General features: G+C 54.5%; 13 protein-coding genes across 13 annotated transcripts; 6 read left to right on the top strand and 7 right to left on the bottom strand.

The window, feature by feature from the left end:
* Positions 1-6,972: 6,972 nt before the first annotated feature.
* On the bottom strand, positions 6,973-8,245 carry SPRG_08815 (hypothetical protein; the record flags this gene model as incomplete). The annotated part of the gene is made up of 5 exons (XM_012348044.1): positions 6,973-7,119; positions 7,162-7,359; positions 7,589-7,918; positions 8,004-8,156; positions 8,201-8,245. The coding sequence occupies 5 exons, from the start codon at positions 8,243-8,245 to the stop codon at positions 6,973-6,975; spliced, it is 873 nt and encodes a 290-aa protein (XP_012203434.1).
* A 464-nt stretch (positions 8,246-8,709) lies between these two features.
* SPRG_08816 (hypothetical protein) lies at positions 8,710-9,494 on the bottom strand (the record flags this gene model as incomplete). The annotated part of the gene is made up of 2 exons (XM_012348045.1): positions 8,710-9,070; positions 9,114-9,494. The coding sequence occupies 2 exons, from the start codon at positions 9,492-9,494 to the stop codon at positions 8,813-8,815; spliced, it is 639 nt and encodes a 212-aa protein (XP_012203435.1). The 3' UTR covers positions 8,710-8,812.
* A 423-nt stretch (positions 9,495-9,917) lies between these two features.
* SPRG_08817 (hypothetical protein) lies at positions 9,918-11,267 on the top strand. Its single transcript, XM_012348046.1, has 3 exons — positions 9,918-10,334; positions 10,383-10,709; positions 10,752-11,267. The coding sequence occupies exons 1-3, from the start codon at positions 9,925-9,927 to the stop codon at positions 11,236-11,238; spliced, it is 1,224 nt and encodes a 407-aa protein (XP_012203436.1). The 5' UTR covers positions 9,918-9,924; the 3' UTR covers positions 11,239-11,267.
* On the bottom strand, positions 11,232-12,457 carry SPRG_08818 (hypothetical protein). The gene is made up of 5 exons (XM_012348047.1): positions 12,275-12,457; positions 12,026-12,219; positions 11,744-11,981; positions 11,548-11,676; positions 11,232-11,495 (listed from the first exon to the last, which is right to left on the bottom strand). Exons 1-5 carry the CDS (start codon positions 12,437-12,439, stop codon positions 11,268-11,270), a joined length of 954 nt encoding a protein of 317 aa, XP_012203437.1. The 5' UTR covers positions 12,440-12,457; the 3' UTR covers positions 11,232-11,267.
* A 403-nt stretch (positions 12,458-12,860) lies between these two features.
* On the bottom strand, positions 12,861-13,118 carry SPRG_08819 (hypothetical protein; the record flags this gene model as incomplete). Its single annotated transcript, XM_012348048.1, has 2 exons — positions 12,861-12,879; positions 12,946-13,118. The coding sequence occupies 2 exons, from the start codon at positions 13,116-13,118 to the stop codon at positions 12,861-12,863; spliced, it is 192 nt and encodes a 63-aa protein (XP_012203438.1).
* A 152-nt stretch (positions 13,119-13,270) lies between these two features.
* SPRG_08820 (hypothetical protein) lies at positions 13,271-14,553 on the top strand. Its single transcript, XM_012348049.1, has 7 exons — positions 13,271-13,411; positions 13,457-13,670; positions 13,722-13,814; positions 13,873-13,998; positions 14,045-14,109; positions 14,169-14,283; positions 14,335-14,553. Exons 1-7 carry the CDS (start codon positions 13,323-13,325, stop codon positions 14,431-14,433), a joined length of 801 nt encoding a protein of 266 aa, XP_012203439.1. The 5' UTR covers positions 13,271-13,322; the 3' UTR covers positions 14,434-14,553.
* Positions 14,447-15,391, bottom strand: SPRG_08821 (hypothetical protein). Its single transcript, XM_012348050.1, has 5 exons — positions 15,336-15,391; positions 15,225-15,284; positions 14,938-15,172; positions 14,831-14,886; positions 14,447-14,769 (listed from the first exon to the last, which is right to left on the bottom strand). Exons 1-5 carry the CDS (start codon positions 15,369-15,371, stop codon positions 14,518-14,520), a joined length of 639 nt encoding a protein of 212 aa, XP_012203440.1. The 5' UTR covers positions 15,372-15,391; the 3' UTR covers positions 14,447-14,517.
* Positions 15,392-15,626: 235 nt separating this feature from the next.
* On the bottom strand, positions 15,627-16,567 carry SPRG_08822 (hypothetical protein). Its single transcript, XM_012348051.1, has 2 exons — positions 16,504-16,567; positions 15,627-16,446 (listed from the first exon to the last, which is right to left on the bottom strand). The coding sequence occupies exon 2, from the start codon at positions 16,403-16,405 to the stop codon at positions 15,725-15,727; it is 681 nt and encodes a 226-aa protein (XP_012203441.1). The 5' UTR covers positions 16,406-16,446; positions 16,504-16,567; the 3' UTR covers positions 15,627-15,724.
* A 389-nt stretch (positions 16,568-16,956) lies between these two features.
* Positions 16,957-17,357, top strand: SPRG_08823 (hypothetical protein). The gene has a single exon (XM_012348052.1). The coding sequence runs from the start codon at positions 16,986-16,988 to the stop codon at positions 17,316-17,318; it is 333 nt and encodes a 110-aa protein (XP_012203442.1). The 5' UTR covers positions 16,957-16,985; the 3' UTR covers positions 17,319-17,357.
* A 368-nt stretch (positions 17,358-17,725) lies between these two features.
* Positions 17,726-18,770, top strand: SPRG_08824 (hypothetical protein). The gene is made up of 5 exons (XM_012348053.1): positions 17,726-17,851; positions 17,904-18,140; positions 18,188-18,276; positions 18,322-18,439; positions 18,480-18,770. Exons 1-5 carry the CDS (start codon positions 17,735-17,737, stop codon positions 18,666-18,668), a joined length of 750 nt encoding a protein of 249 aa, XP_012203443.1. The 5' UTR covers positions 17,726-17,734; the 3' UTR covers positions 18,669-18,770.
* A 544-nt stretch (positions 18,771-19,314) lies between these two features.
* Positions 19,315-20,586, top strand: SPRG_08825 (serine/threonine protein kinase). Its single transcript, XM_012348054.1, has 3 exons — positions 19,315-19,695; positions 19,751-19,948; positions 19,995-20,586. The coding sequence occupies exons 1-3, from the start codon at positions 19,378-19,380 to the stop codon at positions 20,523-20,525; spliced, it is 1,047 nt and encodes a 348-aa protein (XP_012203444.1). The 5' UTR covers positions 19,315-19,377; the 3' UTR covers positions 20,526-20,586.
* Positions 20,587-20,594: 8 nt separating this feature from the next.
* On the top strand, positions 20,595-22,551 carry SPRG_08826 (hypothetical protein). Its single transcript, XM_012348055.1, has 5 exons — positions 20,595-21,051; positions 21,101-21,256; positions 21,307-21,435; positions 21,491-21,754; positions 21,800-22,551. Exons 1-5 carry the CDS (start codon positions 20,617-20,619, stop codon positions 22,397-22,399), a joined length of 1,584 nt encoding a protein of 527 aa, XP_012203445.1. The 5' UTR covers positions 20,595-20,616; the 3' UTR covers positions 22,400-22,551.
* Positions 22,451-24,428, bottom strand: SPRG_08827 (hypothetical protein). Its single transcript, XM_012348056.1, has 3 exons — positions 23,649-24,428; positions 22,936-23,419; positions 22,451-22,888 (listed from the first exon to the last, which is right to left on the bottom strand). Exons 1-3 carry the CDS (start codon positions 24,323-24,325, stop codon positions 22,496-22,498), a joined length of 1,554 nt encoding a protein of 517 aa, XP_012203446.1. The 5' UTR covers positions 24,326-24,428; the 3' UTR covers positions 22,451-22,495.
* Between the last annotated feature and the right edge of the window lie 569 nt (positions 24,429-24,997).

Consider the following 24,997-nt stretch of genomic DNA (forward strand, 5'->3'; position numbering starts at 1 on the left):
AGAAACTGTCATGCAGAGCGTCCCACCAATGCGGCAGCCAGTGCACTCAGCAAACCAACGCTTAACTCAGTCCGTGTACTTCGATTGCCCCTTCGGAACTGTCACGGTGCAGCACGCGCTTTGCGCTTTTAGGCGCGATGAGTCATTGACATAGTGACCTACCGGTGGTGATCCGCCAAGCCTACAAACGCTAGCTTGCTACGCCCATCGGCGCATTACATATACACCCTTCAAACACATACTCGCTGCGCTCAACATTGCCGCTGCATGGCACGCGCTTCGAGCAAAACGTAGACTCGCTCCACTCGTCTTCCCGCGTCGCGGCATGTTGTGAGCAAGGTGACGCCTTGTAGCCCAGAAGAGACTTAAACGGGATAATTTGTCCAGCAATGTCCCGATATCCACCCCGATTGGTAAACTGCCTCCGACAACCCAACAGAGCCCGCACGACTACGCGGATTAGTGCATTACGTAGAACAATGCATTGCGCACTGCGTGCGCGCACTCGCTCCGCTCGTGGAGCCGCTTCGCGGCCGCGTCGGCTTCGCCTCCGGTCGGTCCGCGCTCGGTGATCCGAGGAGGGTGTACCTAGATCTTTTCACTTTAAGCAATAGGAGACTGCAAAGCAGTAAATGCATAAAACATCAAGCCTTTGCCAGAAGAATATGGAACACAGATCTGCGGTTCATCATAGATATGAAACAGAACAAAAGTCTGCAAAAGCAGGTTCGTGGCATGAACGACGTAGGCGTGCACTGTAGAGACGCAAACGGAGATAGCAAGCATGGAAGAGACGCAAACACCATGGCGAAACAGTGCGGACGTCAGCACCTGCTCCATATGCGGCGATTATCAAATGGGCCACTGAATTCTCTTGGGAGATGAGGTACACAGCTTAGTCAGTAAATCTCAAAATCAGACCACACCCATCTATATTTCCCCGGAAACCTTAGACGGATGAGTGAGGCGACGCCAGAAAAGACGCAATGCGACATATCCCTTGAGCTCAATATACTACGATAGAGGTCATTGATCCGGCATTATCAGGTTACCAGAAACAGATAGACATTCGTCACCATCCTAGAGATAAGCAGACGAGTGCACACTGCGCACATCATTTAAATTACAACATCGAAGATGCAGTAACACATATATAATTATGAAGCATCCGTCAGCGATTGACCTGCTATCTGACAAAAGTAGCAACTAGTCTTCTGTCATATGTGCCGTCAAAGAAATAGGGTTACCTCTAAACAGTACTTCGCCCAGCCAGCCAGTCGGTTTCTATCAAACACCCGATCGAAGTATTGCGCATACACATACTGACCAATCACACACAATTCTTCTGGGCAGTCGGCCATATGAACCCAGTTACCGATACTATTATCCGGCACCGTCTACTTACCAAGGACAGATAAGAACCGTCGCCCACACCGTCCCGCCAATGCCCCATAAAGTGCACTGAGCTAACCAAGGCTCGTAGCAGTGAGTGCTTCAACCGCCTCGCTCGTAACTGCCGCAATGAAGCATGCGCTTTGCGCTTTGGGGCTCGATCGATTCGTCATTGCCATAATGAACAAACGGTGGAAGACGCCGGCAATCCTCGGTAATCTAGCTAGCTACGCTCGTCGGCGCCATACAAAGACGCCCTGCACACACATAAACACTGCGCACGTCGCTGGTGCTGCGCAGCACGCGCTTCGCGCAAAAAGTGGACTCGCTCCGCTCGTCTAGCTGCTTCGCAGCATGTCGTGGGCAAAGTGACGCCATGTGGCAATGAAACCTAAATCGATTGTTATTATAATAGCTTTCACAATACTAATTTGGAATAATTTATCCAGCAATGTCCGGATATCCACCTTCGTGGTAAAAACTACGCCGGATAACCCTACGGAGCCCGCACGACTGATCCGACTGGTGCGTTTCACAGACTAATGCCTTGCACACTCTGTGCACGCACTTGCTTCGCTCGTGGGGCTGCATTGCGGCGGCATCGACTTCGCCCCAGGTACGTCCGAGCTTGGTAGTCCCAGGAGGGTGTACCTAGATCTTTTTGCTCTGAGCGATAGGAAAGGCATGAGGAGAAGGGTCATGATCGCATTGTGTACCACGTCGGTGATATTATCGATGGGATAAAAGCAGTACTGGGCGGGGCGTTACATCACTTTCCACGAGGCTGCAATGCGTATCATTAAAGTTAAGCTAGTGCGATCCTCTCACAGCACCGTGCGGCTAGCTGTACACGAGAAGAGTAGGCGAGCGGTGCGTTCGTGCCGGATGCTCTTAACGGCACGGGCGCTCAAGTTCTTAGCAACCAACGGACAACGCTCATGGCCTACTTTACACTCTGGCTTGCGAGCATTCTCGACGACGGCGGCGTGTCACCAAGAACCCGCCTATACAATGAGATTTGTCACTATTACACACGGAAAACGGTTGTCACGGGTTAACCCGCAAGCGTTTAGGAAACCGTGCTCTCCGCAGTAATGTACTAGTACCATGTTTCCCATAAGAATAGCAAGCGGGATTTCATACGAACACTCTGTGTCATCGCCGCGGTCCTACGTTGTACGAATATCTGCGCACTGTCGACGGCGTCGTTTACGATGCCTTCAAGGAAGCGTGCTAGGCCCTCGGCGTACTTGCATCTGGTGACGCATGGCGCCGTCCGACGTTTTGTTGATCCACACGCCTTTGTAATCCCTTCGAGCCCACATGCGTTGTGGGACGACGTACGTTGTGGGACGAGTTTGCACAAGATCTTTGTAAGGACTATGCGATGGCACTGCTGCCTAATTGCGTTACTTGCTTACCAGTGGCCCGTGCGCTATGCGACATCGACAAGCTTTTTCGCTCACACAGCCAAGATTTCTCGCTTGGTGCGTACCCCCGTAACTCGATGCGTATCGCGAGGTCCTAGAAGCTGACGTCTTGGAACCTACGCGCAACCGTCTACTCTAGATCACGAAGTCTTACGACCGCGAGGTCCTACTGAGAACTCTAGAAGGCCTCCCTACCGCCAACCCCGCAGCAGCGCGCTGTCTTCGATTGTGTGTGCCGCGAGCTTGATTTGCGGCCAAGCCAACGAAGACGCCTATTTTTATGTGGCGAGGGCGCGGCGCCCGTCAAAGGAGATATGACATCGCTGGTCCTTACGTGCATTCGCCCCGCGGGCGCGGTCGCCCTGCCTCCACGGAGTCCCGTCGCCTCCCAGCCCTCCGCCGCCGCCACCAGTCGTCCGGCCACGCCGCGCGCGGCCTCGGTTCTATGCGCTCGGTCGATATCCATATTTTTTCGGATGCGGGCTCGGACGGTTTCGTTTTAAACACACCCAACGGCTTGCACTCCTCTGTCGGGTGGTCCGAGTACAGGAGCCTGGGTACGATCTCGAGCGAGATATCACTCGGCGAATGAGGTCCATCATGGGATGGATCTCTCCGTGCGCAGCTAACTCCCAACGACCAAGTGCTGGTGCCAACTCCCACGCATTCAGGTGTAGCACTACGTATGAGAAGTCTTTGAGCTAGTTTCTGCCAACTTGATTTCAACACGAACACGTTTATTGATTGATTGATTGATTGATTGATTGATTGATTGATTGATTGATTGATTGGCGAGGGTGGCTCTGGGAAGAGCTATGTGTCCAACCTTCTGCTTGCATGGTGTCGGTCCAACGAGCGCGTCGCGATTGCCCTTGTATTCACGGGTCTCGCTGCGCTCACGCTTCACGGTGGTAACACTGCTTACTCGAGCTTCAAGATCCCATTTGTGGTCAATGCGGACACGAATTCTCGGTGTGAAGAAACTGAGGCACCTTGCCGCGTTGCTTCGCGGCGCCGATATATGTCTTGGACGAATGCTCCATGATCCACTAGGACGCTATTGACGCCGTCGATAGCATGCTCCTAGATATTTGCTCCGAGCCGCATCGACGTTTTGGCGGCACGAGACCTGCCGCAGGACCTTCCTTTTCACGTGTGGTTGCAAGCAAACTTTACAGGTCATTCAACGTGCTTAAAGAATTGGAAGCTTGCTTGAAGCAAAGCGATGCATGTGTTGTCGTGTCTACTTTCCACCACCTCACCAACATGCGCGCTCTTGGATACGACGCACCGTTTACAGTTATTTTACGCGTCATCGGCAATGCATCTTACGGCCGCGAGCAGGCAGCACACGGCGGCTTCGGTGGCGAGCACATCTGTCTACTCGAAGACGTCGTCATCGACTGCGACTCCCCGCATGCACTTACCGACTTGGTCAAGTTCGTGTGCCCTGAGCTTCCTTCAATCTTCATCAATGAGCTGCCAGCAGACCTTGCTCAACGTGCCATTTTGGCACCAAAAAACGACGTTGTCGCTTGAGTCAAACGCCATGGTACTAGCACAGTTGACGGTGGCTCAACTTGCGCTATTGACGGTAGCTCAGTAATCTGACCAGCGCTTTTACACATCTGGCAACAGCGTCGAAGCTCCCAAAGACGAGTACAAGGCGCAACAGCAAACGATGATGATGATCGGCTACAAAAAGAAGCCGCTATCAACTATCCATTTGAGTTCTTCAACTCCATCAACATCGCTGGCTTCCCTCCACACTATCTATCATGAGCTCAAGGTCAACGCCAATGCCATGCTGCTGCGCAACCTGTGGCATATCGCGGTATATGCAACGGATCGAAACTCATGGGGCGGGCATTGCGTGACCGGTGCATTTAGACCGCGATTTTGACTGGCGCGCAAGCTGGCGACGTTGTTTTCATACCTACATTTGCGATGACTATAAACAAGACGCAGGGTCAGAGGGTACCTCGAGGTGGCGTGTATCTACCAGAACCTGTTTTCGCGCACAGACAGCTCTACGTCGCGATGTCACGTGTTCAAGTGCGTGCCAACATCAAAATTTTGGCTCTCAACTCGAAGTCGAATGAGGACGGACGCACGTACAGCAAAAACATCGTCTACGAAGAGGTTATCATGCAGCTAATCTCGTACTTTTGAGCTCCTTTACATGGTTACGTAGTCAGGTACTGTCTGGTCGGTATCGCCAACCATTTCACCAACTACATCAAAAAGTGTGACCACTTGGCTCTTCCTAGTCAAATTTTAGGCGGGTGCTGCTCACACTTGCGCGCGTGCCGCAATCGAATGATCCTACTACCCAGGCACTTTTGTTGCTCCGCATCCTGCTGCATACGCACAATGAGTACGGCCGTAGGGCCACTGGGCTCACCCTTGTATCTTTTCTACTTGAAGAATAGGAGATTTACATCTGGCCAAAATTCAGTCTCGTCGCACGAGCGGTCCTCAGGCGATCGCGGTGTGTGCCTCGTGCAACGAGACGCAAGGACTACGCGATCTCACACCAATTCGTGCGTCGGCTGCTGATCTGCACCCAGCTATCCACTTATCACTCGAATCAATTATCTACGTCATTGGCCATTGTGTGGGCGCATGTATGAGTTTTGCGGTGGCAAGACGCTTTGTACGACCTGAACCCGGGTCAGGTTCGCACCTCGCCACTGGAGATTTCGTAGGTCATGTACCCGTTTCACACGTCGCTGTACGCCACTCAAAAGTAGCTGGACGCCTTCACGATTCACCAGGTCTCGACTGCACAATCAAGACAAGCCTCCCGACCGATATGGGCAGACGCCTTGGAGCGCCAGTATTGGTCATGTGTCTACAAATGCTTAGATTACGCGGTACAGTGCAAGTCACCCGGCCCGAACGCCACTGTACGATTTCTTGAAGCTTGGACCAGCCAAGTGGCCAGCGCGCTCGAACCACGCGCTGTGCGACAAGGCATCGCTTACACCAAACCAAGTCCAAGGGATGATGCTCTTGCACAAGAACGGCGCACGCGACTGCCCTACCAACATCCGCCCGATCGGCCTCAGCAACAACGACGTCAAGATCCTCGCTGCTGTCTTGGTCTGCCGGCTGCAGCCGTACACTGACATCGTGGTGCACACAAATCAGAACGGCTTCGTCAGAGGACGCTCTATCACGTACAATATTAAGCGCCAAGAATGGTCTGCTCGAGAACGCTCGCCGCCACAAGCCCGAGGTACTAATAGCTCCCTCGGTACTTGCGCAGCATCACCCGTAAGGCTTGGAGATTATCGCGGCTCAAGCGCACGACGGTACCATTGCGCCACGGCGTGTAAGTCAAAATAATCTGGTGATTGACCTTGTAGTCTTGGGCCAGCGCTGCAACCACTCGGCTCTTGAAGTGACTGTCTTGGCCTGACACCCACACGAGCGGCAAGTCAAACCGCACAGCCCAGTGCATCAAAGCGTCCACGACTGAGGCCGCGTCCGCCATGTGACACGCCACAAGCTCGCAATAGTGCGTCAAGTCTCCTTTGAGCGCGAGCACGTACATGGACCCCTTGAACGAGTCACCCAAATAGAGGAAGTCAAAGTGGATGCCTTCGTTGGGACGGGACGCGTGCCAGAGTTGGCTGTGCGGGCGCTGAATCACGCGCCCACCCTTCACGTGAGGGCAAAGCAAGCACTGATCCATGAAGGCCGTCAGCTTGACGTCCAGTTGATCAAGTCCAAAGAGCCGCTTCAAATGCATCTTCATCGCAAACTTGCTGCGGTGGCCCATCAGTCCACAATGCGCAACAATAAAAAGCCGCTGCTCCAAAGCCGAGGCGTCACTGGGGATCCAAATGACATCCTTGTCGGCCGACTTGACCACCCAGAGGTCCAACGTCGTGTAGAACGTCGCGAAGTCCGGTACGGCGTTCAACCTTGACAACGAACAAGCTCGGCCACTCAAACCCTCTTCGTCCAGAGGCCGCAGCGTTCCGCTCTTGTGCAACGTCTCTTTCCCCTTATTCTTCTACTTAATCAGACGATGCAAACGGGCTTGCTCGCGCTCGTCTTCATCTTTCTTGGCTGCATTTTCTGGTCGCGAACGCTTCACGGCCTTGTCTTTCGCATGGCCCCATCGCGACGTCATGTCTGCCTAGACGTCGTTGTGCTCGCCATCGATATGCTCGATCGTGTAGCGGTAAGGCGTAATGTAGCTGGCCCATCGCGCCAGCTTGCCACACTGTCCGGGTTTCCATTCTTGGCCGGACGCAAGGACGTTGATAAGATTTGTGTGGTCGGTCTAGATGCGGAATCCACGTGGCCGCATAAGAAGGTACTCAACATCGAGGCACGCCTTGACGATCGGGTATGCCTCTTGCTCGATCACGCTCCACTTGCGCTGAGCACCCCTCCATACGCCCGAGATGCACGCGACCGGTTCGTGCTGCAACGTCCACACAGGCACACTGTCGTTGGATTTCTTCACTTGCGTGATGATGATCGAGAAGCCGTCACCCGAGGAGTCGAGAAACATGAGGAGCTCAGTATCTTACTCTGGATGTGCCAGCTGAGCTGCATTGCGTTGGCTTGCCCGTCAGAACGTCGTCCAGCCGCTGCCTGAAGTGGCATCGCCGTCAGCGCAAACTTCTAGTTGCTCGCGCAGACAACTGCCCACCCGTTGCTGGGTAAGGCAGCGCCAACAAATACGTAATACGCTCCGGATCATGGCGAACATCTTGACCGCTGATCAAGCGACCGCACCATTTGACCTCCTTGTAGAGCTCGATCACGCCGTCCCGCAAAAGTTGACGACCGAACAAATGAACAAAGCGCTCCTGGTACAGGTAGAGCTTGCGACCCGCACAGCTGTACGGGCTCGCATCCTTCTTGAGCTTGATGTCCATCGGCTCGACGTCTGCTGGTAGGTCGGTGTCGCGAAAGACTGTGTGCCAAATCTCGTTGCTCTTGACGATCTTCTCGAGCCGTTCATAGCGCTCCGCGGAAAAGCTTTCCAAGATCGAGCGAGCCGGCATGCTCGCAGCGTCTTCACGATCGAGACGGTCCGTGTCAAGCGCGTCGTCAACCCGTATCGCTTTGAGCTACGCAGCAAGGTCTTCGAGGTCGTCGTCTTCACACTGAAGATCATCTCTTTTTATTCAGGTTGAAAGAAGGAGACTGTCCAACGGCCACTTGCTCGAGGAGACGTTCGAGATCGATGCCGAGCATCACCAGCACGTCGTTCGACACCAGAATCTCGTCGCCTTCGTCATCAACGTAGCACGCTTGCAAACCAGGCACGTTGACGGGACCGGCAGCCGTGAGGAGTTGCAGACGCAACTGAACCTTTTGTCCAGCTGCAACACCGTCTTGCTCACAGCTACCCCAAGCTGAGGTTGGTCCAAGTTGATGACTTCAAGTTCGGGCATCTTCTGCTTGAGCAGCTAAACCATCTTGGCGGGAATGATGTTCAGACCGCAATCACTATCCGGCACACAAGGCACGTCGAGAACACTGTTGAGCGTCAAACCCATGTGATCTTCACTGCCCGCGCGCGAGGAACTGACCGAGTCCGGAGAACGCTTTGAGGTGACTCAGCTTGGTCTTCTTTGTGTTGCCGCTTGCCGCATTGCCTCGCTGCGGCTGCCGCCGCGACGACCGCCTTTCCAGTTCATCTTGATGGCTCCCTCTTTTTGCTTCGCGTTCGCACACGGGCAATCTCGCAAATTGTGCATCTTGCTGCCGCAGTGCCAGCACGATCCTTCATTGTCTTAGTCCTTGGTGTCCTGCACTGGTGGTTTGGTGTCCTTTTGCACTGATGGCTTGGTGTCCTTCTGCACTGGTGGTTTGGTGTCCTTCTGCACTGGTGGTTTGGTGTCCTTCTGCACTGGTGGTTTGGTGTCCTTCTGCACAGGTGGCTCGGTATCCTCCTGCACTGGTGGCTCGGTGTCCTCCTGCTTGAATTTGCGCTTCTTCTACTTCTCGCGCGCACCTTGCTATTCTTCTTCTTCGTCGGACGACTCCTTGTCGCGAAAGCGCTTCGTCTCGGGGCTCCACGACTTGAAGAGAAGTGCTCGCTTCAGGATGATCTTCCCAAGGTGTTTGAGGCCAGCATGCTCCTTGACCGCCATTTTCTCATCCATCTGCTGCTTCACGTCCGTCTGTAGTAGTTCCTGGGGACGAATCCGTTCGACAAGCGCCTTGAAGATCTTCGCCTTGATCTTGCCGTTCTTGAGCTTCTCGCTGAAGCCATGCTCTTCAATCATTTGGGAGGGGCATGAAAACAAAGCTGTTGACCCGGTCTTCGATATCTTCTTCGTTGTGGTCGAAGGCGAGCAAGGTAAAAACCTTGTCGTACGTGAGCGCCGTCTTGTTCGTCTTCTTGTCGATGATGTCGTTGATCGCTTCCCACAGTTTGTCTTCGGGTACGTTCAGCAGTTTGTAGTCGTCCCAAAGGCCCCACTTCGTCTTCATCAGGAACTCGAGAAACCCCACGGAAGCGAACGAATTGCGGACCGGAACACACGTCGATGCGTAGCTCCGGTTCGTTCGTTGACACTCGCGCCGCATGGAGGTCTCGTACTCGAGGCGCGCTCGCTTCCACACGACCACGTCGCGGCGGGCGATACTCTTGAATTTTGGGTGCACAAGCTGCGAGAGCACGACGACGCCGCTCATCTCTTTGCACCTACAATCGCTTTGGCCTTTGGTCCAACCCGTTTCTCCGGTTGATGAATGTGGCCGGCTACGTAGAAATGATCACAAGATGGCACACTCGGTGCGCACGGACGACGGCCAAGATCGGGTCACCCAATCCCAGCACGCCCACAATTTGATGCCCGCCCCGCCCTGACGGAGACCTCACTAGCGTTATAAGACCTCAACGCCATATTCAACCGGTGACTGCTATGTGCCGCAGCCGCGATCTTGGACAACATTTGACGCCGAACGAAAAGTGGCTCGGCTACCGGTAGCTTGCAAGTTGCAAGCTACCGATACAGTCGTTGCAAGTTGCAACGACTATATCGAGTTTTGTTTGTTTTAGGTCGTGATATCCGGATACTGCAAGTGGAATTGTTGGCGCTTGTCATTTCGTTACAAGCACGCAATGGCCATGGAGCGACATGCTGCGCAGTTTAGCCACTACGATGTTCCCATCCACTTGCGCGAGGAAGCGTTGCTCAAGGCTCTCTCCAACGAATATGGCTGTCCTCTGCTGCGGCGTGAGGTCGTCGATGGCAAGACGACGGTTGTTGCTGCCAGATGCGCGACGCCTGAGAGCGGCATCTGGGTCCTCGATCACGCATGGCTCTTCCAGACAGCCCGCAATGCGCGTGAAGAGCTAGAGTCAAACGAAACTTTGCGCCACAAGATTCAGAAGATCGCGTCCCACTTTACGCCGGAGGTAGCGACGGTGGACGATATTGTCGTGAATCTGGTGCACTGCGCGTACAGCATCAAGTTTGGCCACAATGCGTCCGACCTGTACCACTACGTGCTCGATGACGTTGGCGCACTGTACGGAATCACCTTTTCGCACTATGAACCTCACGACATTTATGGTAGTCTGCGTTGCGCCAAGAGCAACATTAACGTCAAGATCGCACCGCTTTTTTGCGTGGACACGGGCAAGCTTGTGTCACTGATCTGGCCCGTGGCCATGATTGCAGCTGGCGACGAGATTGTGCGGCCGCACGCGACCAAGATCTCGCTCATTCAGCTCGGAAAGCAAACGTACTGGGAAAGCCGGTACGAAGACGAAGACGAATTCGACTGGTACTGCTCTTACGCGATCATGCGCGACCTCTTCCGGCGTTATGCGGCGCCATTGGATGCCGTTCTCATCGCAGGCAGTGGTGCCAGCACGCTTCCTATTGACATGGAAAAGGACGGGTACGTTTAGATGACCGCTACCAGCACGAAACTTTGACGTAGGTTTTGCAATGTGACGGCCACCGACTACGCAGCCAACGTCGTCAAGAACATGCAAGCCAAGTATGCAGACTCCTCCGTGCAATTCGTATCAGCCGACATGACCAAGATGGCGGGGTTCGGCGACAGCTCTGTCGCTTGTATCGTCGACAAAGGCTGCTTGGATACGATGCTTTTGGCGCCCGAGACGGACCTCACGACGGGCACGCACGTTTGGAAGACGCTAACAAGTGACAATGCCGCCGACTTCCCGGATGCCGCCGCCGTCATGAGCGAATGCATGCGACTTCTGCAACCGATGGGGTCCATGATTCTTCTCACGTATGGTAACCCGAACAACCGCATCGGCCTGCTCGATTGGCCGACAACTTCGGACGACCACGTGTGGGAAATCCTCGAGTGCCAAGAGCTTTCGCCAAGCGCTGCCGCGCCAAGTGTTGCGAAGCCTTTTTTCATCTACGTGTTCCAAAAACAACCCAAGCAGGCGTAGGTAGTCATGCATAAACAAACACGACTCGGTTAAATTGTCTCGACTTCGGGGGGCACGTAGAAGTCGACAGATTTCGGGATGCGACTCATCGCAGCATGTTCATCGCCAAGCTCTTGGAGCATATGCACCCAAAGGTTTTTCGCCGGTGGATTTAGCACCAATGCCAAAGGTGCCTCGACCATGAGCCAGCCCCCAGCATCAAGTTCGCGCTGTAGTTGCTTCGGGACCCATGATGCATGGCCGTGGACGAACGTGACCTATGAGAGGATTGATTGATAATGCCGAAGAAAAGATACAGAATGACAGCACCTTGCTGCGGTCGATGTTGGCGTGGGCAGGCTTGACCAACACCGAGAGGTCGTGCTGAATGAAGACCGGGGTATCCACTTCGTCGGGCGTTACAAGACTGCCACCAAGCTCGGCATGCGGATGCAGGAACTATTATACATATCGGAATGTCCAGGATTATACTAGTAGTACACTGATGATGCGCAGAGGTCGGTACCTGAATTGAGTTGGTCGCTACAGGACCGCCGTACAATAGCGGGTGCGACGGAAAAGCGGCTTGAAGCGCACTTTCGACAGGGTAGCTATGAAGCGACGACTGTTTGGCGTCACCTTCGTCGTTGACGATAACGCCCTTCGTGCCCTTCGTATCGTGACGCGTCAGCAGAACTACGCTCTGCTCAAACGGCCGCACGGTCAGAGGGTGCGCAATCAAAAAGACGCCCCGACGAATAGTTCTACTCAAAAGCGTCAAACATTGCAAAAGGCGATTTCATCTTACGTCGTGATGCGAGGAGGCCGTGACGGTAGCTCGTCCGACTCGACATGCAGCAAATCGTACTCCTGGGCAAGGTGCAACTTGGCATTGAGGTAGCGCAAGCCCCGGAAGGCTGCGTCGAGAGCCTCTGATGAAGCAGGAGACGTCCGGAAGAGCGCACGCATGCGCTGCTTAGCCGACTCGTACGGCCAGTAGCACTACATACGGTCCTGTGAATGAGAGGCCCCGTCGTTCCACGGGATATACGAGTACCAGTTGATGCTGGTGTAATCCCATGACAGCCTTGTGGCATATGGCACTGTCAGCAACCTCGCTCGGGCACATAAGCGCCTTCACTGCTGCGTGCTTGTCGAGAAGTTTGGCGCTCCGTAGTAACTCGCGGTACAGCACACGCGTCACCGGCGAAGTCGTTCGCATGGCTGCGTTCAAATACCCACCTGCCCGGATACCGTGCCGCAAACCATCCGGATTAGCCTTCTGCTGAAGCCACGATGGTGGCATGAAAAGCGCGACCCTTCTCGAAGTTGCTTCTGCGTCGCTGAGCGTCGGTGCTCGTCAGTTTGGCCGAGGACCGCCAACGCTGTTGACGAGGTCTTGAACTCTTCACCGACAGTTCTTGCAATGCGCGTGCTATTGGGGTTGAAGTGGTGAGAAACGGCGCGAATGCGAGCGCAGTCGTTGATCTATCTAGCGGTGCTAACCATCGCTTGCGTAATGAGAACTACACCTGCACAATTGTTGTTGCTAGTGCTATCGAGCACCACCGTTAGTGTGTGCGGCCATCGCAATACTTCAGTCATGACGCTACCCCGCGCGTCAAGTTATCTTGCGCGATTGCTTACACTGCGTGCACAAGACTACCCGCGATGCTGGTGCGGCAAGGATAAGATAGTATATAGATTTCGCTTGCTTGTCGTCCCTACTTGATGCGAAAGCCTTCGGCGCGCAGACACTGCTTGTGGGCTTCAATAACGTCGGCGCAGTGTTCTTCACCCTTGGAGATGACGCAGAGGTCGCGCACCGACTTTGTCTCGGGGCAGGAGCAGCAGATCTTCTTGCCCGACTTGCCGACGACGGGTCCGTTCTTGTCCTCCATGCTAACGCTGCGTGGTTGGTTTCTTCGCGAATGGCAATTCCGTGGATCACCACTGGCCATGCGGACACATAAAAGGACCACCGCACTTAGATAAGCGTACTTGATCGAGATGAGGCCTCAAAAGGCGCACCAATATTCAGCATTGGGTGCGTCTCTGCAGCAACGCTCAAGGGACGTCAATTCAAGCTTCTTGTGGCTGCAAGCATGAAGACGACGCTCCTACTACTGACGCTATGCTTCGCTGGTCTGCTCCAGCTCGTTGCATGCGATCCCCGTGAGCAGGAGAAGGCGAGGTATGACGGTGCCATAACGAAGGCGTGCCGACGACATTATCGTAGCCGCAACGACTTCGAGGATGTCGAGCTCAACATCGAGACCGTGCGTTCGAAGCGCGGGTATACGCTGGACCTCGAGCACTCAATCGCCAAGGATGGTGCGATCGGCACCTTCTCGCCCCGCGGTGATGTCAACATTGATTTTGCCCCGACCAAACCAACGGCCATCTTCCCGTCGAAACTCACGCTCAACGAGCAGCAGCTGTCCGCCTTTCAGGTTTGACGCGATGATTCATTCCAAGCTATCGTCATGCATACCGGTACCTAGAAACTTGTGGCTCAAGACGGTTTTTATACGATTCGCGCCCGCTCCGAGCCAGGCAACCCCAAGTCGCCGTTTGTCGTGGCTTCCGTGCCCGCAGTATGTCGTTCGTCCCCTTTATGACAAACGGCTGCGCGATTCTCATGGTGTACCGTAGTGCTTCCTAGTCAAGGCGCGCTTTCGCGAGGACCTCGCGTTCCATGTGAACGAAGTCGGCCACTTGATTTCGATTGAGTTCCGAACGCCGTTTGTTGATACCAAGACGTGCAGTGATGTCGCAAAGGTTTGCGGTAGTCATACTTGTACAGCTGAGGGCAGCTTCTTGGTAGCGCAATCTCAAGGAGGCCACCTTTTACAGCACCGGCGCCATCTTTGGCGCAACGGACGGCCCCGAGTAATCTTACTACTGGGCATGGCATAATCCATCGAAAGCTCATGGCATTCGCTTCGTAGAGTCCCGCGCATCGTCATCACCGCCACCAAGGTGGCTGCGCCTCCGGGAGTTGCCCCTGTTCGTTCTGAGAACGATCCTGAACCCGAGGAGCAGCAGAGCTTTTTCCGCAAATACGTGAGTACCCATCGCTCATGCGTCCCTTCTTATGTGGTTTGTATCTCGTAGTGGTACATCATCGTGCCGCTCTTGATTGTGCTCCTGCAAGGCGGTGATGCACCGGCAGCTCAAGGTCAAGGAGGCAGCGCAGCCCCTGCTCGCCGGTAAAACGTCATTGGCCGACCCTGAACCCATTCACAACACACGGTTGATTGGTCTCGATCATAAGGTAGTAGTAAAGCAAGTTTGCTGCTAGACCTTATTCGCAATAAAGCGGTCCGACTCGGATGACTGAGTTGCGTCCGTCGGCCACTTGTTGTTCGAGATGAGCTGCCCCCAGATGGTGTTGTCCCCTGTGGCCACGACGACGCCGACGCCGTCTCCTTTGATGATAGTTGTCGACATGAACACCATGTTGCGGCTCAAAATGCCTTGATCTTTGTCTGTGCATTCGGTGGTGCCAACCCGCGGGTTGCGTTCGTTGGCCAGGCTACTCATCTCAACCTACCAGAAAGTTTAAGACTATTTCAATTCATCTAGATTGACGTGTATGTGTTGGCCGTACCGTGAAGTCTTCAGAGCATTCCAAGAGTCTGCAGTCGGCTGCGATGACGTCCCCAGCTACATGCACATTAACATGGATAAAGCCGTCTTCTTCGTGTGCCAACGCACCTTTAAACATGACAACGTCGCCAAAGACGAGGCTGGCGGCGTCCATGCAGAGCTTCTTGCCACTGCGAACGACGGTAACCTCCTTTGGGCAGTTGGACGTATATAGACGCATAGTTTCGGTCCGAAGAATGCATGGCAGCAAGCAGCAGACCCACGACGGACAGTTTACGGGTGGCGTCACGCGGTTGACGCCGTGCAAAAGACGACGCGCAATGGCTTCGTCGCGCGTCAGGCCCTAAGGGGATGGAATTAGGATGCCAATAAGGTGGGGGTTCTGGTTTTTTTACAAAGGCGAGCTCGACGTTGGTCTTGGCAAGAAAGTCCCGCTCCGACATGCTCTGGATGTCCTACGTAGCTCGCATATGTGGGCAGGTGTTGGGGCCTCATTCAGATGCTACCGCCGGTAGGTGGACTTGACCGACGAGTGCTTCCATCGTTTGCAAGTCTTCGAGACGCCGAAATGGAATTGGGTGCAAAAATAGCAAGCATGCGATCCAGCCGGTTAACATATCCGGTTGTCATCTTGTTCGTGCCAACCGCCCACGCGGCAGCTCTTCAGCGCGCACCCGAATACAATGTACTACGTAGTACCACATAGCAACGACATGCCGGTACGGTACTGTAGGCGGGTGGCAGAAGGATTCGCACTCTCGACAACCACCTTAGCAGCAGGCACACGACCATGGGAAGGCAGGGTGAACATGCAGCATTTTATAGAGTTACTCGGGAGAGGATGATGTATGACAAACTACACTGTGCAAAAAGAGGGTGCGCAACCGGGGCACGCTTACACGTCCGTGCCATGGTACTCTTCAGCCGGGAAGTGGCCCAAGTGATCGAAGCCGTACTGCGACGGGTTGTACTGCTGCGCTTGGGCTTCCTGGTACTCCCGTTCCGTCTTATTGCTGTTCCATTCTTCCATCTCACGCTTGTAGCGAGCACGGTCTTCCTTTTCCTTCTCGACGAAGGGCGCCTTCTGGGCCTTTGTGGCCTTTGCCCACGCTTCGCCAAGCTGCTTGGAGATCTCCGTGTTCTTCATGTCGGCGTGCTCAGCCTTGATGCGAGGGCGCATCACTTGCGAGTAGAAGAGAAAGGCCGACGATGCACGCTTGGGAGCGTTCGGGTGCTTCTTGGCGCGCTTGTTGGGCACACGGAGGGGACCGTCGTACGTTGCCATCTCTTCCTCGTACCGCTGCTTGTCCGACTCGGCCGAGAGCTTCCATGGCGCCTTCTCTTCCTCCGACATCTTGCTCCACGCGTCAGCAATGGCGCGCATGACGTCCGTGACCTTGGAGTTCGGTGGCATTGTCGCCTTGATCTCCTCGCGTTTGTCCATCGAGAAGAGGATGTACGGCGACTTGCCCCGCTTGGGAGCGCCGGGGGCCTTCTTCTGCAGGCGACGCTTCTTCTTGTTCACGACAGGGGGCATATCGCCCCAGACTTCGTTGGCCGAGTGCGGCGAGTCCATCTTAATCGTGTCTTCTTGGGCGTAAATGGTGGATATCGTAGCTATCGCATCATTCCCGTGAGATGACCAGCATCGTCGGCAGCATGCCGTTCCAGTACCTCGTCGGCTTCACAGGGGTTATCTATAGTATAGACGCCACCAGAGAGAAATTTGAACTGACGTTGAATATGGTATACTACCGACGGCTTAAAAGGCGCTGCTTCTTTTTGCGCCCCGCGTTCTCCCCTACCCCGTATAGCAATTTCATTGGCTCCCGAGAAATACTCCACCAATCAAAGCCGAGAGCGTGCGCCCCAGCCGGATTTGAATATTTCAAGCAGCCCACACAGTCTGTCTTTTTTTAAACCATTGCAAACGCATACAAAAACAAGCTATTTAATTCCGTCTATGCGACCGCAGCTGCGTCAAGTATTTTTAGGCTGAAGCGTGCAAGCCAGCCACGGTAATAGAAAAAACAGCATATTTAAAATGACACAGCTTGCTACAGTAATTTCGTTCCTACTGTTGGATCATTACACTATATGTAACACCATCAAATACTGTATTGTCTAGCTCACACCACACAGCATAAATCCCAACGATGGCCAAGCACCACCCTGACCTCATCATGTGCCGCAAGCAGCCCGGCATTGCAATCGGCCGCCTCTGCGAGAAAGATGATGGTAAGTGCGTCATCTGCGACTCGTACGTCAAGCCTCAGACGCTCGTGCGCGTCTGTGATGAGTGCAACTACGGCTCGTACCAAGGCCGCTGCGTCATCTGCGGTGGGCCTGGCATCTCAGACGCGTACTATTGTCGAGAGTGCACGCAACTCGAAAAGGACCGCGATGGCTGCCCAAAGATTGTCAACGTTGGCAGCTCCAAGACCGATCTCTTCTACGAGCGAAAGAAGTATGGCTTCAAGAAGCGATAAACAAACCTGTAATGTATCCTGCATTGCAAGTACGACGCATTCGCGGTGTAGTGTGGTACAGCAGCTACCGGTATATCTAGACTGCGTCCCCTGCAGCGGGTAATGCTTATTGAAGCGACGGCCGCTACACCGTGGCGAGCAGGCACCACGGGTCGCCTGCTGCAGGTCCTTCACAAGATGGTCGCATGTCATGCACGTATGATAACTAGTGAGGAAAAGCGGCGTATTGCGAGTAAGTTTGATTCCACTTGCCACCTTTTTCATCTCGCGGGACGACTAGCCACCGTGACCGGACGCCCAGCAAAAAGATGCAAGCAGCACGTGGCAGCCTATCGCCAAAACGCTTCGTACTTCGATATCCGAACTTCGAAGGCCACAGAATATGCCACCAACCATCAATCTGGAAACGCAACAAGATGGCACCGACGGCGGGGACGATTCTTCGTCTAAAGAAGGCAGGCGTCAAGCCCAAGAAGAAGACACAGTCGCTCAAGAACAAGCTGCGCAATCTTGAGCGCCTTCTAAAGAAGGACGTGCGTCATCGATCTCAATACACTCCAACCTCTAAACAACAACCCATTCTAGACGCTGCCCGACGACATTCGCTCGGCCAAGACGGAGGAGCTCGCCGAGCTCCAAGCGCAGGTGGATGCAAAACTACAGCAAGAGACTGAGCGCGAAATCTCGCTCAAGTACAGAAAAGTCAAGTTCTTCGACCGGCGACGCATCATGCGCACGTTGAAAAAGCTCAAGGCGCAGATTACGGCTACCCCAACCAAGGCGTTGGAGGATGCTTACGAGGCTGCGAAGAAAGACATGATGGTATTGTACCTTGCTAGATCCCGTGGTGCTAATAACTCCTGCTGTAGTACATCTTTTACTACCCCAAGGGCGAGAAATACATCAACCTCTTCGCTGAGAAGACCAAAAAGCAACTTTCGGACGACGAACTTGCTCGGTACAGCAATCGCTGCATACGAGTCGTGTACACACGCGCGACTAGGCAAAATGAGTTGAAGGAGGCGGCGATCAAAGCGTACGAGGCACAGAAGTCACACGCCGATTTCGACAACTACTGCTTCTGCGACGCAAACGAGCCCACGGTGGCTGAATCCGACGATGTAGGCTAAACTCTAGATGTCCGATTACTCATTTTTTTAGGAAAACACCAAGGATGACGACAAAGATGATGACACAGCCGGTTCCAAGAAGACGAAGCAGCCGAAGCGCAAGCTGGCTGAAGCCAAGAATAAGAGCAAGCGCCGCAAGCAGCACGAAACCAACGTCCAGGTTGTTGCCGACACTGAGGGTAACGTGGCCACAGGCGATGACGATGATTTCTTCATGTAAATGACATCGCCCAATTCTACTGCATTGCCCTTGAAAAGAAAGTACCGTTAGCACTCCTTCGTACCGGCAAGGTTTATTATGGCCTTGGTACCAGCAACGCGAGCTCATCGAGTTATTTCTTATTCGCTATGTACCTTGGCTCCCTGGCAGAGCTGTCACACTGCGCAAGCCAGCGCCTCCTTGCAAACTCGTCGTCGCAGCGTGGAAACATCGTGGACGTACAGAGTCAACAACTTGACAGTCAATGCTACTAGTATTAATACCGGTAGCCCACAGTTCACTGCAGACCAGTGTGTTGACGTCTTCGTATCTTTAGTACGCTGAGAGTAAAGGCTCGCACTCAGACTCAGTCTTGAGTCTCTCTCGCACTCGTGAGCTGCGCCGCTCATGCCAGTGCCAAAAATCGACAGGAAATCGCACTGGTGCCGCTTGGCGTGGTCCAATGTGATTTCGCCGTCGCCGTAGCCAATCAGATCCACGCCTCGAGGAATCTAGCATGTGCGACGGCCCGATTGGTGTAAAATAGACATGGCGACAGCGTCATTTTAAGCAATTTTTAATATTGATTTAGCTCACTCACATAGAACGACCGAGTATTAATTCCAAGTGGCAGAATAAAAACCGCATAGAGCCGCAATTAGAAAGACGGCGCCCAGCTGGAAGAGAGCCAGGTGCGGCTGCTGCAGAGGTGGATGTCGCCCACAAAGTAATGTTTCGAGCCGCTGCCACAACGATCCGACGCCGCTACCGACCGACGAAGCGCGGCTTCCGGAACCTTTCGATGGCACCGCGCTTCTCCAGCCGCCTAGCACAGTGCGAATACCTCCCACTGCTAGGCGTCGCAGCCACTGCTGGCGCCACGTGGCTCGTGTCTCGCTTGCCTACACTCAATGACGGCGCGATGACATCCGCCCGGGTCTTTGACGACGAGTACGACATTGTGTTCTCACGCGCGCTCGGCTCGGGCGCCTTTGGCATGGTCATGCAGTGCATCCACAAGGGCAACAACACGCTGTCTGCCGTTAAGGTGATTTCCAGGGACACATCATCGTCATCTCACTCACTGTTTGTATTTGTGGTAGGTGATTGCTGACTGCTACGAGGAAGCGACCCGTGAGCGCACTGCTTTGTGCTGCGTCAAAATGGCAGGCGGCCACGCCAACATCGTTGAGCTCAACGATTACTACACGCACGACGGCTTCCACTACATCGTCGTAGAGTTCGTTGACGGCATGACGCTCTTTGATTACGTACAACAACGCAAGCGGCTAGACGATGGCGTATGTTGACGCCGATGTCTCTAACTGGGCTAATATGCTATCGTAGGCTGCTCGAAGCATTCTCACCCAGGTCGCATCAGCGCTGGACTTCATGCACACACACGGCATGGTGCACTGCGACTTGAAGCCCGACAACATCATGATCGCCAACGACGAGAGCGTGCGCGTCAAGATCATTGACTTTGGGTCGGCTACTATCCCGAACCCTCGTGCAAGCTCCATGCCGTTGAAGCGCGCCATTACGTTGTCGAGCATTCCGCAGAGCGGTACCAAGTCGTATTGGTCGCCCGAGATGCTTAGCACCCCGTACGCAAAGGTTGAAGCGGCAATGGACATGTGGTCTCTCGGGTGCATTCTGTACATCATGCTCTCGGGCTGCCACCCATTCGACCCGCGCGGATCGCTTAGCGAGGCCGAGATCCTCCACAACGTGTGCAACAGCCCCGTCGAGTTTTCGCAACCCGTTTGGGAATCCGTCTCGGACGACCTCAAGAGTCTCCTGCGTGGCCTCTTGGACAAAAACCCGGCCACACGTCTCCGTGCCGGTGACGTGCTTCGGCAAATGCCGCCATGTTAGTTCTGTTCTGTCTGTGTGGCGTCTAAAGTGTGGGACAATAAAAACCTCTTTGTGTCGTTTCCATTGCAGTCGTTATTTTTGCAACGAAGTCATGGACACAGACGGCGCAGGTCACGCGTTCAAGACGTACGACGAAGATGACGATACGCATGACGATGAAGTGAACGAGTCGGGAATGCGCTTCGACACCGACGATGCAACGACAAAGCGCTACACAGTGCAGGAACAGCGAGCAGTGATTCGGCAGATCCACGAAAGCAACCAAATCCTCAAGCAAGAGCTCGCAATCGAGCTGCGCGAGGCCAAGACGATGATGGGGGCGGCCAAGCAGGAAAAGCTCCAGCGTCTCCAGAAGCAGAGCACATCCTATACGCAAAAGATCGAGGCCGAGAAGCGTACGATCGCCAAGCTTGAGGCTGCGATCCGTCGGCACCATGACGAGTTACAACGCGTCCGCGATGAGTTTGTGCAAAGCGAAAAACTCGAGTCGGCCGCCGCTGCCACGCGCCGCCTACGAGCCCTCGAGGTAGAATGGTTCAAAGCAGTCCACCAACATGTACTGGACGTGAGGGTAGAACCGGCTCGAGATTTCACTCGTCAAGAAGAACGAAGTCGACTCCGTCAACAAGCACTTGCGCCAGCAAATCGACAAGGTCCGGCGCGACCGGGTCGTCTTCGATGGTATCTACAAGAAACTCGAGCGAGAGACGTTCGAGTACAAAGCACGGCTTGTAAGTTGGATCGCGGTGTGAACGTGCACAGAAATGCGGCGAAATGATAGGAAGCGGCGACGGCTGAGCTCGCGCGTAGCGTCGCTGGCAAAGTTCAGATTGATAAGGAAGTGCACGAACTCCAAGCTCTCGTCGACGCAGAGCAGCAATCGTATGAGAAAGAGTTCCGCGAGCTTCGGGTGCATGCGTTTTTGTATATCTATGTGCAAAGTACTATTCCATCTATTGTTGTAGCTGCTCATCGCTTCGTCAAGCCACGAAGCCGCGGAGCTCGCGCGCGCAATTGAGCTGGCGCCCGAAGCCGAGATTGTCAGCGGTCAGCTGTCGCCTGACCAGGAGCTCTCTCTGCACCACGCCTCGGCGCTCTCTTCCTGGAAGATTGCATATGATAAAGCGATGGCAAGCGCGTCGAGCGCCGAAGCTGCCAAGTACCAGCAGCTCTTTGAGCACATCTTTGCCGAGACGGGCGTCCCCGATGCTGAAAGGCTGACACTTGAGGCATATCCTTCTGCTGTAGTGTGGACCTTATCACTGTCGAGCTAGATTCAGCGCAAGGACGAAGACAACTTTAAAAAATTCAAGCACGTTGAAGGCCTCCACAAAGAAGTGGATGACGTACGCATCGAGTTGGATCGGACGGTCGCCGCGCTCGAAGCGTACAAGCAGCAGGAAGGTCTTGGCGCTAGCGTCCTCGATAAGACGCACCTTCGTGCGCTCAGCGCCAAACTGCGGTCCATCGACGAGCGCAACACCCAGATGGACACCGAGTACGACGAGACGTGCGTGCGTCTCGGGCGCATCAAGGCGTCCGTGCACTCGATCTTTACGCTCCTACATCAAACAACCGATAAGCAAAAAACGCCGTCGCACGGCAGCCTCACCGACATTACAGACGCCAACATGCTCGAGTACCTCGAAACGATCGAAAAGTGCGTCATCGCACAGCTCACGCCTGCGTCCGCCGCCGCTCATAGCGCCGCCAAGCCAAAGTCCAAGCACGCGATTTCGCCGGCAAGCCTACCTGTGGCCGAGACGTCCAGCAGCTCGGGGGCGCGGCTTCTGGATGAGGACGAGCGCGCTCTTACCTACGACGAGCTGCGCGAAGCTGCCCAGGACGAATATTTGTCGACGGCGCCGTCTTAGCCATCGAGCCTCCGTCCAAAGCACAATACTGTCAAAGAGAAGCTAAGAGAATTGGCGACAAGATATATATGAATGAGAAGCGGGTTGCTACGCTAACTACTTGCGGCCGAGGTGGCTCGGTGGGTACATGTTCTCCGAAAGTTCCTTTGGGAGCTCAAAGCCCGTGTCCTTGGCGTCCTTCACTTGGTGGCAGAGGAACATGGCAAGAGCGAACTCCTCGTTGTCGAGGAACCCGTCCTTGTCAACATCGGCGAGATCCCAAATGACCTTGAGCAGTTCCTGGGAGCAGCCCGTGGCAAGCAGAGGCGTCATACACGCCATACCACTGGCCTCGCCCATCGAGTTGACGCTCAGCGTGCGGAAGATGGCGTCATATTCTTCCTTGAAAGGCGTGACGACCCAGTCGAGTGTCTTGGACAAGAACGGGTTAATCGAGTCGCTCGAGTCGGTACGAACGTTCGTGCCGTCCTTTTTGGGCAGCGCCATCATCTACACACGTCGTTCATCGTACATCGCATGTGCCAATATCGGCGTACGAGCTTGGGAATGTCGCGCGACATGAGCTCTTCGACGTCCTGGATCATCTTGATCTGCAGCTTGCTGAAGCTGTCAAACTTCCGCTCCTCGAGCTTCTTCTGAAAGTCCTCGAGGCTGGGGAAATCACCAGGCGGGAGGTTGTACTTCTTCTGGACCTCACGGAAGACCTGCGGCAAGGTCGCAATGAGCTCTTGTTGCTTGCGGTCCTTTCCGATCATCATGGGCATTTGGTCGCGGAGGTGCCCAATGAGGTACGCGTGGACCTTGGCAAGACGAACTCGCTTCACGAGCTCGTTCACCTTGCGGATCGCAGCGTTGTGCGGCAGCTTCCGGAGCTCGCTCATAAGGTCGCTGCGCTCCTTCTCAAAAAGCGCGGCGTTGTCGTTGAAGAGCAGTGGCTGGTCCCAGAAGGACCCGATAAATACACGCATGACTTCCGGTGTCTTCATGACCTTGCCCATGGACCACATGAGTGCACCGTACCTATGCAAACACCAACATGAGCTTTCAAGAAACAAGAGCATAATTGCGAAAAGAAAGCAGCACGCTCTGATCGCGGTGCGAACGCGCGTACGTAGACGGCAATCGCACCTCGACGTAGCGGTTTTGGTTTCAATGGCCTCTGAGAGGCCTCAAAACCCCTGCGCAATGGGGCAATCTCGTCCTCGCGTGCTGCGTCATTCTCATGCACATGCATACACACAATACGTACACCCGCATGAGCTTCTGCTGGTCGATCTGGTCCGACTTGTTGAGAACGCAGCGGATCTTGTCGTCATGACCCTTGAGGACTTCAATGACGCGCTGGAATTCGTCCGAAATGTCGAGCTTGTGCGCGTCGAAGAGGAGGAGGATCATGTCGGCACGCTCGGCGAACCACTTGGCGACCTGCACGAAGTCGTAGCCGCGCGAAATGCGCTGCTTCTCGCCCGACAGAATACCCGGTGTGTCGATGACGGTCATGTGCTCGAGCTGCTTGCACGGCACTTGCGACGCTTCAAACTTGTTGAGGAACGACGTACCAAACATGCTCAGGCCGCCATACGGGAGATCCGGGGAGACGGCGAGCGCATTGCCTGGCACGATGCGCTCCTCGTCGCCGTACATGACGGCCATGAAGCGGTCGGTCGTGGGCTCGGGGCCGACGCGTGCACCAGGGAACTTTTGCCCGAGAAGGTACTCGATGAAGGACGTCTTGCCGACCGAGTACTGGCCGATCATGAGCACCGTGGGCTTGGCGTCAAAGTCGGCTTCGCTGAGCAGCGGCGAGTGGAACTCGTCGAAGAGGTACTTCTTCTCGAGCGGCTTGATCTTGGAGATGTACATCTTCTTGAGGCCGTCCGTCACGGCGCGGCTGTTGTGCACGATCTCGTCGAGCGAAGCGGCCATCGTTCTCCTTTGCCTTGGATATCGAAACTGTGTGTGGCCTTATCTAGTCACTCGACCCATCGAATCTTTGTTTTGTATACCATACCCTAGCGCCGTCTATCTTTATCCGGATCCTGGTCGTATTGATGGCAAGGAAGTGATCGGCGCATCGACAAGTACAGTGTACGCTTCGGGAATATCCCGGCTGCGCTCGGATCGCGCGCAGGTGCAGTCCACCGGTCTCACCCTGACCGGTCTCTGCCAGACCTCTCTTTGCGAGTCACCCCCAGGGCGGCTATCGATCACAAACAGCGAAGCTTCGGAGAGCTCTCCTCCAGAGTTGAGGGATTGATTGGCATATGTACCGGTACATGCAAGACGCTCTCGTGTGGGATGACGCGAAGGCGGATCCACGATGTACGACTGCGACGCGTTGCGGTGGTTCGTCGGGATGAGCTTCAATGTGCCCGTATCCATCCCCGTATCCCATGTTTCTAGAATATCCCGACATGGCGACATCGTGTCGTGTGGTGTCTCGCGTTAAGTGGATCGAAATAATGAGACATGGTTTTACTTAGACTGCATTAGACTCTGGTAAGTGTCACATGCCCTAGGAAGTGTACGCCGTTAAGTTCGTCATCGCACCCACGTATGAATTTGCCACGAAACGCTCATTTTCTTCCGTGAAAGAGC

This window comes from Saprolegnia parasitica (assembly GCF_000151545.1).
Source record: "Saprolegnia parasitica CBS 223.65 unplaced genomic scaffold supercont2.40, whole genome shotgun sequence".
NCBI classification, from domain to species: Eukaryota; Oomycota; class Saprolegniomycetes; order Saprolegniales; family Saprolegniaceae; genus Saprolegnia; species Saprolegnia parasitica.

What these genes read in the sequence shown, in the direction of transcription:
- SPRG_08823 (XM_012348052.1), top strand. Translation starts at nt 16,986, where the DNA reads ATGGCCAAGCACCACCCTGACCTCATCATGTGCCGCAAGCAGCCCGGC.
- SPRG_08818 (XM_012348047.1), bottom strand. Translation starts at nt 12,439, where the DNA reads ATGCGAACGACTTCGCCGGTGACGCGTGTGCTGTACCGCGAGTTACTA. An exon ending in GATTACACCAGCATCAACTG is followed by an intron (nt 12,220 to 12,274) that starts GTACTCGTATAT and finishes GACCGTATGTAG; the next exon opens with TGCTACTGGCCGTACGAGTC. An exon ending in CCAACATCGACCGCAGCAAG is followed by an intron (nt 11,496 to 11,547) that starts GTGCTGTCATTC and finishes ATCCTCTCATAG; the next exon opens with GTCACGTTCGTCCACGGCCA.
- SPRG_08824 (XM_012348053.1), top strand. Translation starts at nt 17,735, where the DNA reads ATGGCACCGACGGCGGGGACGATTCTTCGTCTAAAGAAGGCAGGCGTC. An exon ending in AGCGCCTTCTAAAGAAGGAC is followed by an intron (nt 17,852 to 17,903) that starts GTGCGTCATCGA and finishes AACCCATTCTAG; the next exon opens with ACGCTGCCCGACGACATTCG. An exon ending in CTGCGAAGAAAGACATGATG is followed by an intron (nt 18,141 to 18,187) that starts GTATTGTACCTT and finishes CTCCTGCTGTAG; the next exon opens with TACATCTTTTACTACCCCAA.
- SPRG_08827 (XM_012348056.1), bottom strand. Translation starts at nt 24,325, where the DNA reads ATGGCCGCTTCGCTCGACGAGATCGTGCACAACAGCCGCGCCGTGACG. An exon ending in CAGCAGAAGCTCATGCGGGT is followed by an intron (nt 23,420 to 23,648) that starts GTACGTATTGTG and finishes GTGTTTGCATAG; the next exon opens with GTACGGTGCACTCATGTGGT. An exon ending in CGCGCGACATTCCCAAGCTC is followed by an intron (nt 22,889 to 22,935) that starts GTACGCCGATAT and finishes CGACGTGTGTAG; the next exon opens with ATGATGGCGCTGCCCAAAAA.
- SPRG_08825 (XM_012348054.1), top strand. Translation starts at nt 19,378, where the DNA reads ATGTTTCGAGCCGCTGCCACAACGATCCGACGCCGCTACCGACCGACG. An exon ending in ACACGCTGTCTGCCGTTAAG is followed by an intron (nt 19,696 to 19,750) that starts GTGATTTCCAGG and finishes TATTTGTGGTAG; the next exon opens with GTGATTGCTGACTGCTACGA. An exon ending in GCAAGCGGCTAGACGATGGC is followed by an intron (nt 19,949 to 19,994) that starts GTATGTTGACGC and finishes ATGCTATCGTAG; the next exon opens with GCTGCTCGAAGCATTCTCAC.
- SPRG_08821 (XM_012348050.1), bottom strand. Translation starts at nt 15,371, where the DNA reads ATGGAAGCACTCGTCGGTCAAGTCCACCTACCGGCG. An exon ending in CGACGTTGTCATGTTTAAAG is followed by an intron (nt 14,887 to 14,937) that starts GTGCGTTGGCAC and finishes ATGTGCATGTAG; the next exon opens with CTGGGGACGTCATCGCAGCC. An exon ending in AATGCTCTGAAGACTTCACG is followed by an intron (nt 14,770 to 14,830) that starts GTACGGCCAACA and finishes ACTTTCTGGTAG; the next exon opens with GTTGAGATGAGTAGCCTGGC.
- SPRG_08820 (XM_012348049.1), top strand. Translation starts at nt 13,323, where the DNA reads ATGAAGACGACGCTCCTACTACTGACGCTATGCTTCGCTGGTCTGCTC. An exon ending in TCGTGGCTTCCGTGCCCGCA is followed by an intron (nt 13,815 to 13,872) that starts GTATGTCGTTCG and finishes GGTGTACCGTAG; the next exon opens with TGCTTCCTAGTCAAGGCGCG. An exon ending in GGCGCAACGGACGGCCCCGA is followed by an intron (nt 14,110 to 14,168) that starts GTAATCTTACTA and finishes TTCGCTTCGTAG; the next exon opens with AGTCCCGCGCATCGTCATCA.
- SPRG_08826 (XM_012348055.1), top strand. Translation starts at nt 20,617, where the DNA reads ATGGACACAGACGGCGCAGGTCACGCGTTCAAGACGTACGACGAAGAT. An exon ending in AAGAGTTCCGCGAGCTTCGG is followed by an intron (nt 21,436 to 21,490) that starts GTGCATGCGTTT and finishes CTATTGTTGTAG; the next exon opens with CTGCTCATCGCTTCGTCAAG. An exon ending in CTGAAAGGCTGACACTTGAG is followed by an intron (nt 21,755 to 21,799) that starts GCATATCCTTCT and finishes CTGTCGAGCTAG; the next exon opens with ATTCAGCGCAAGGACGAAGA.
- SPRG_08817 (XM_012348046.1), top strand. Translation starts at nt 9,925, where the DNA reads ATGGCCATGGAGCGACATGCTGCGCAGTTTAGCCACTACGATGTTCCC. An exon ending in CTCGATGACGTTGGCGCACT is followed by an intron (nt 10,335 to 10,382) that starts GTACGGAATCAC and finishes CATTTATGGTAG; the next exon opens with TCTGCGTTGCGCCAAGAGCA. An exon ending in ATTGACATGGAAAAGGACGG is followed by an intron (nt 10,710 to 10,751) that starts GTACGTTTAGAT and finishes ACTTTGACGTAG; the next exon opens with GTTTTGCAATGTGACGGCCA.
- SPRG_08822 (XM_012348051.1), bottom strand. Translation starts at nt 16,405, where the DNA reads ATGGACTCGCCGCACTCGGCCAACGAAGTCTGGGGCGATATGCCCCCT.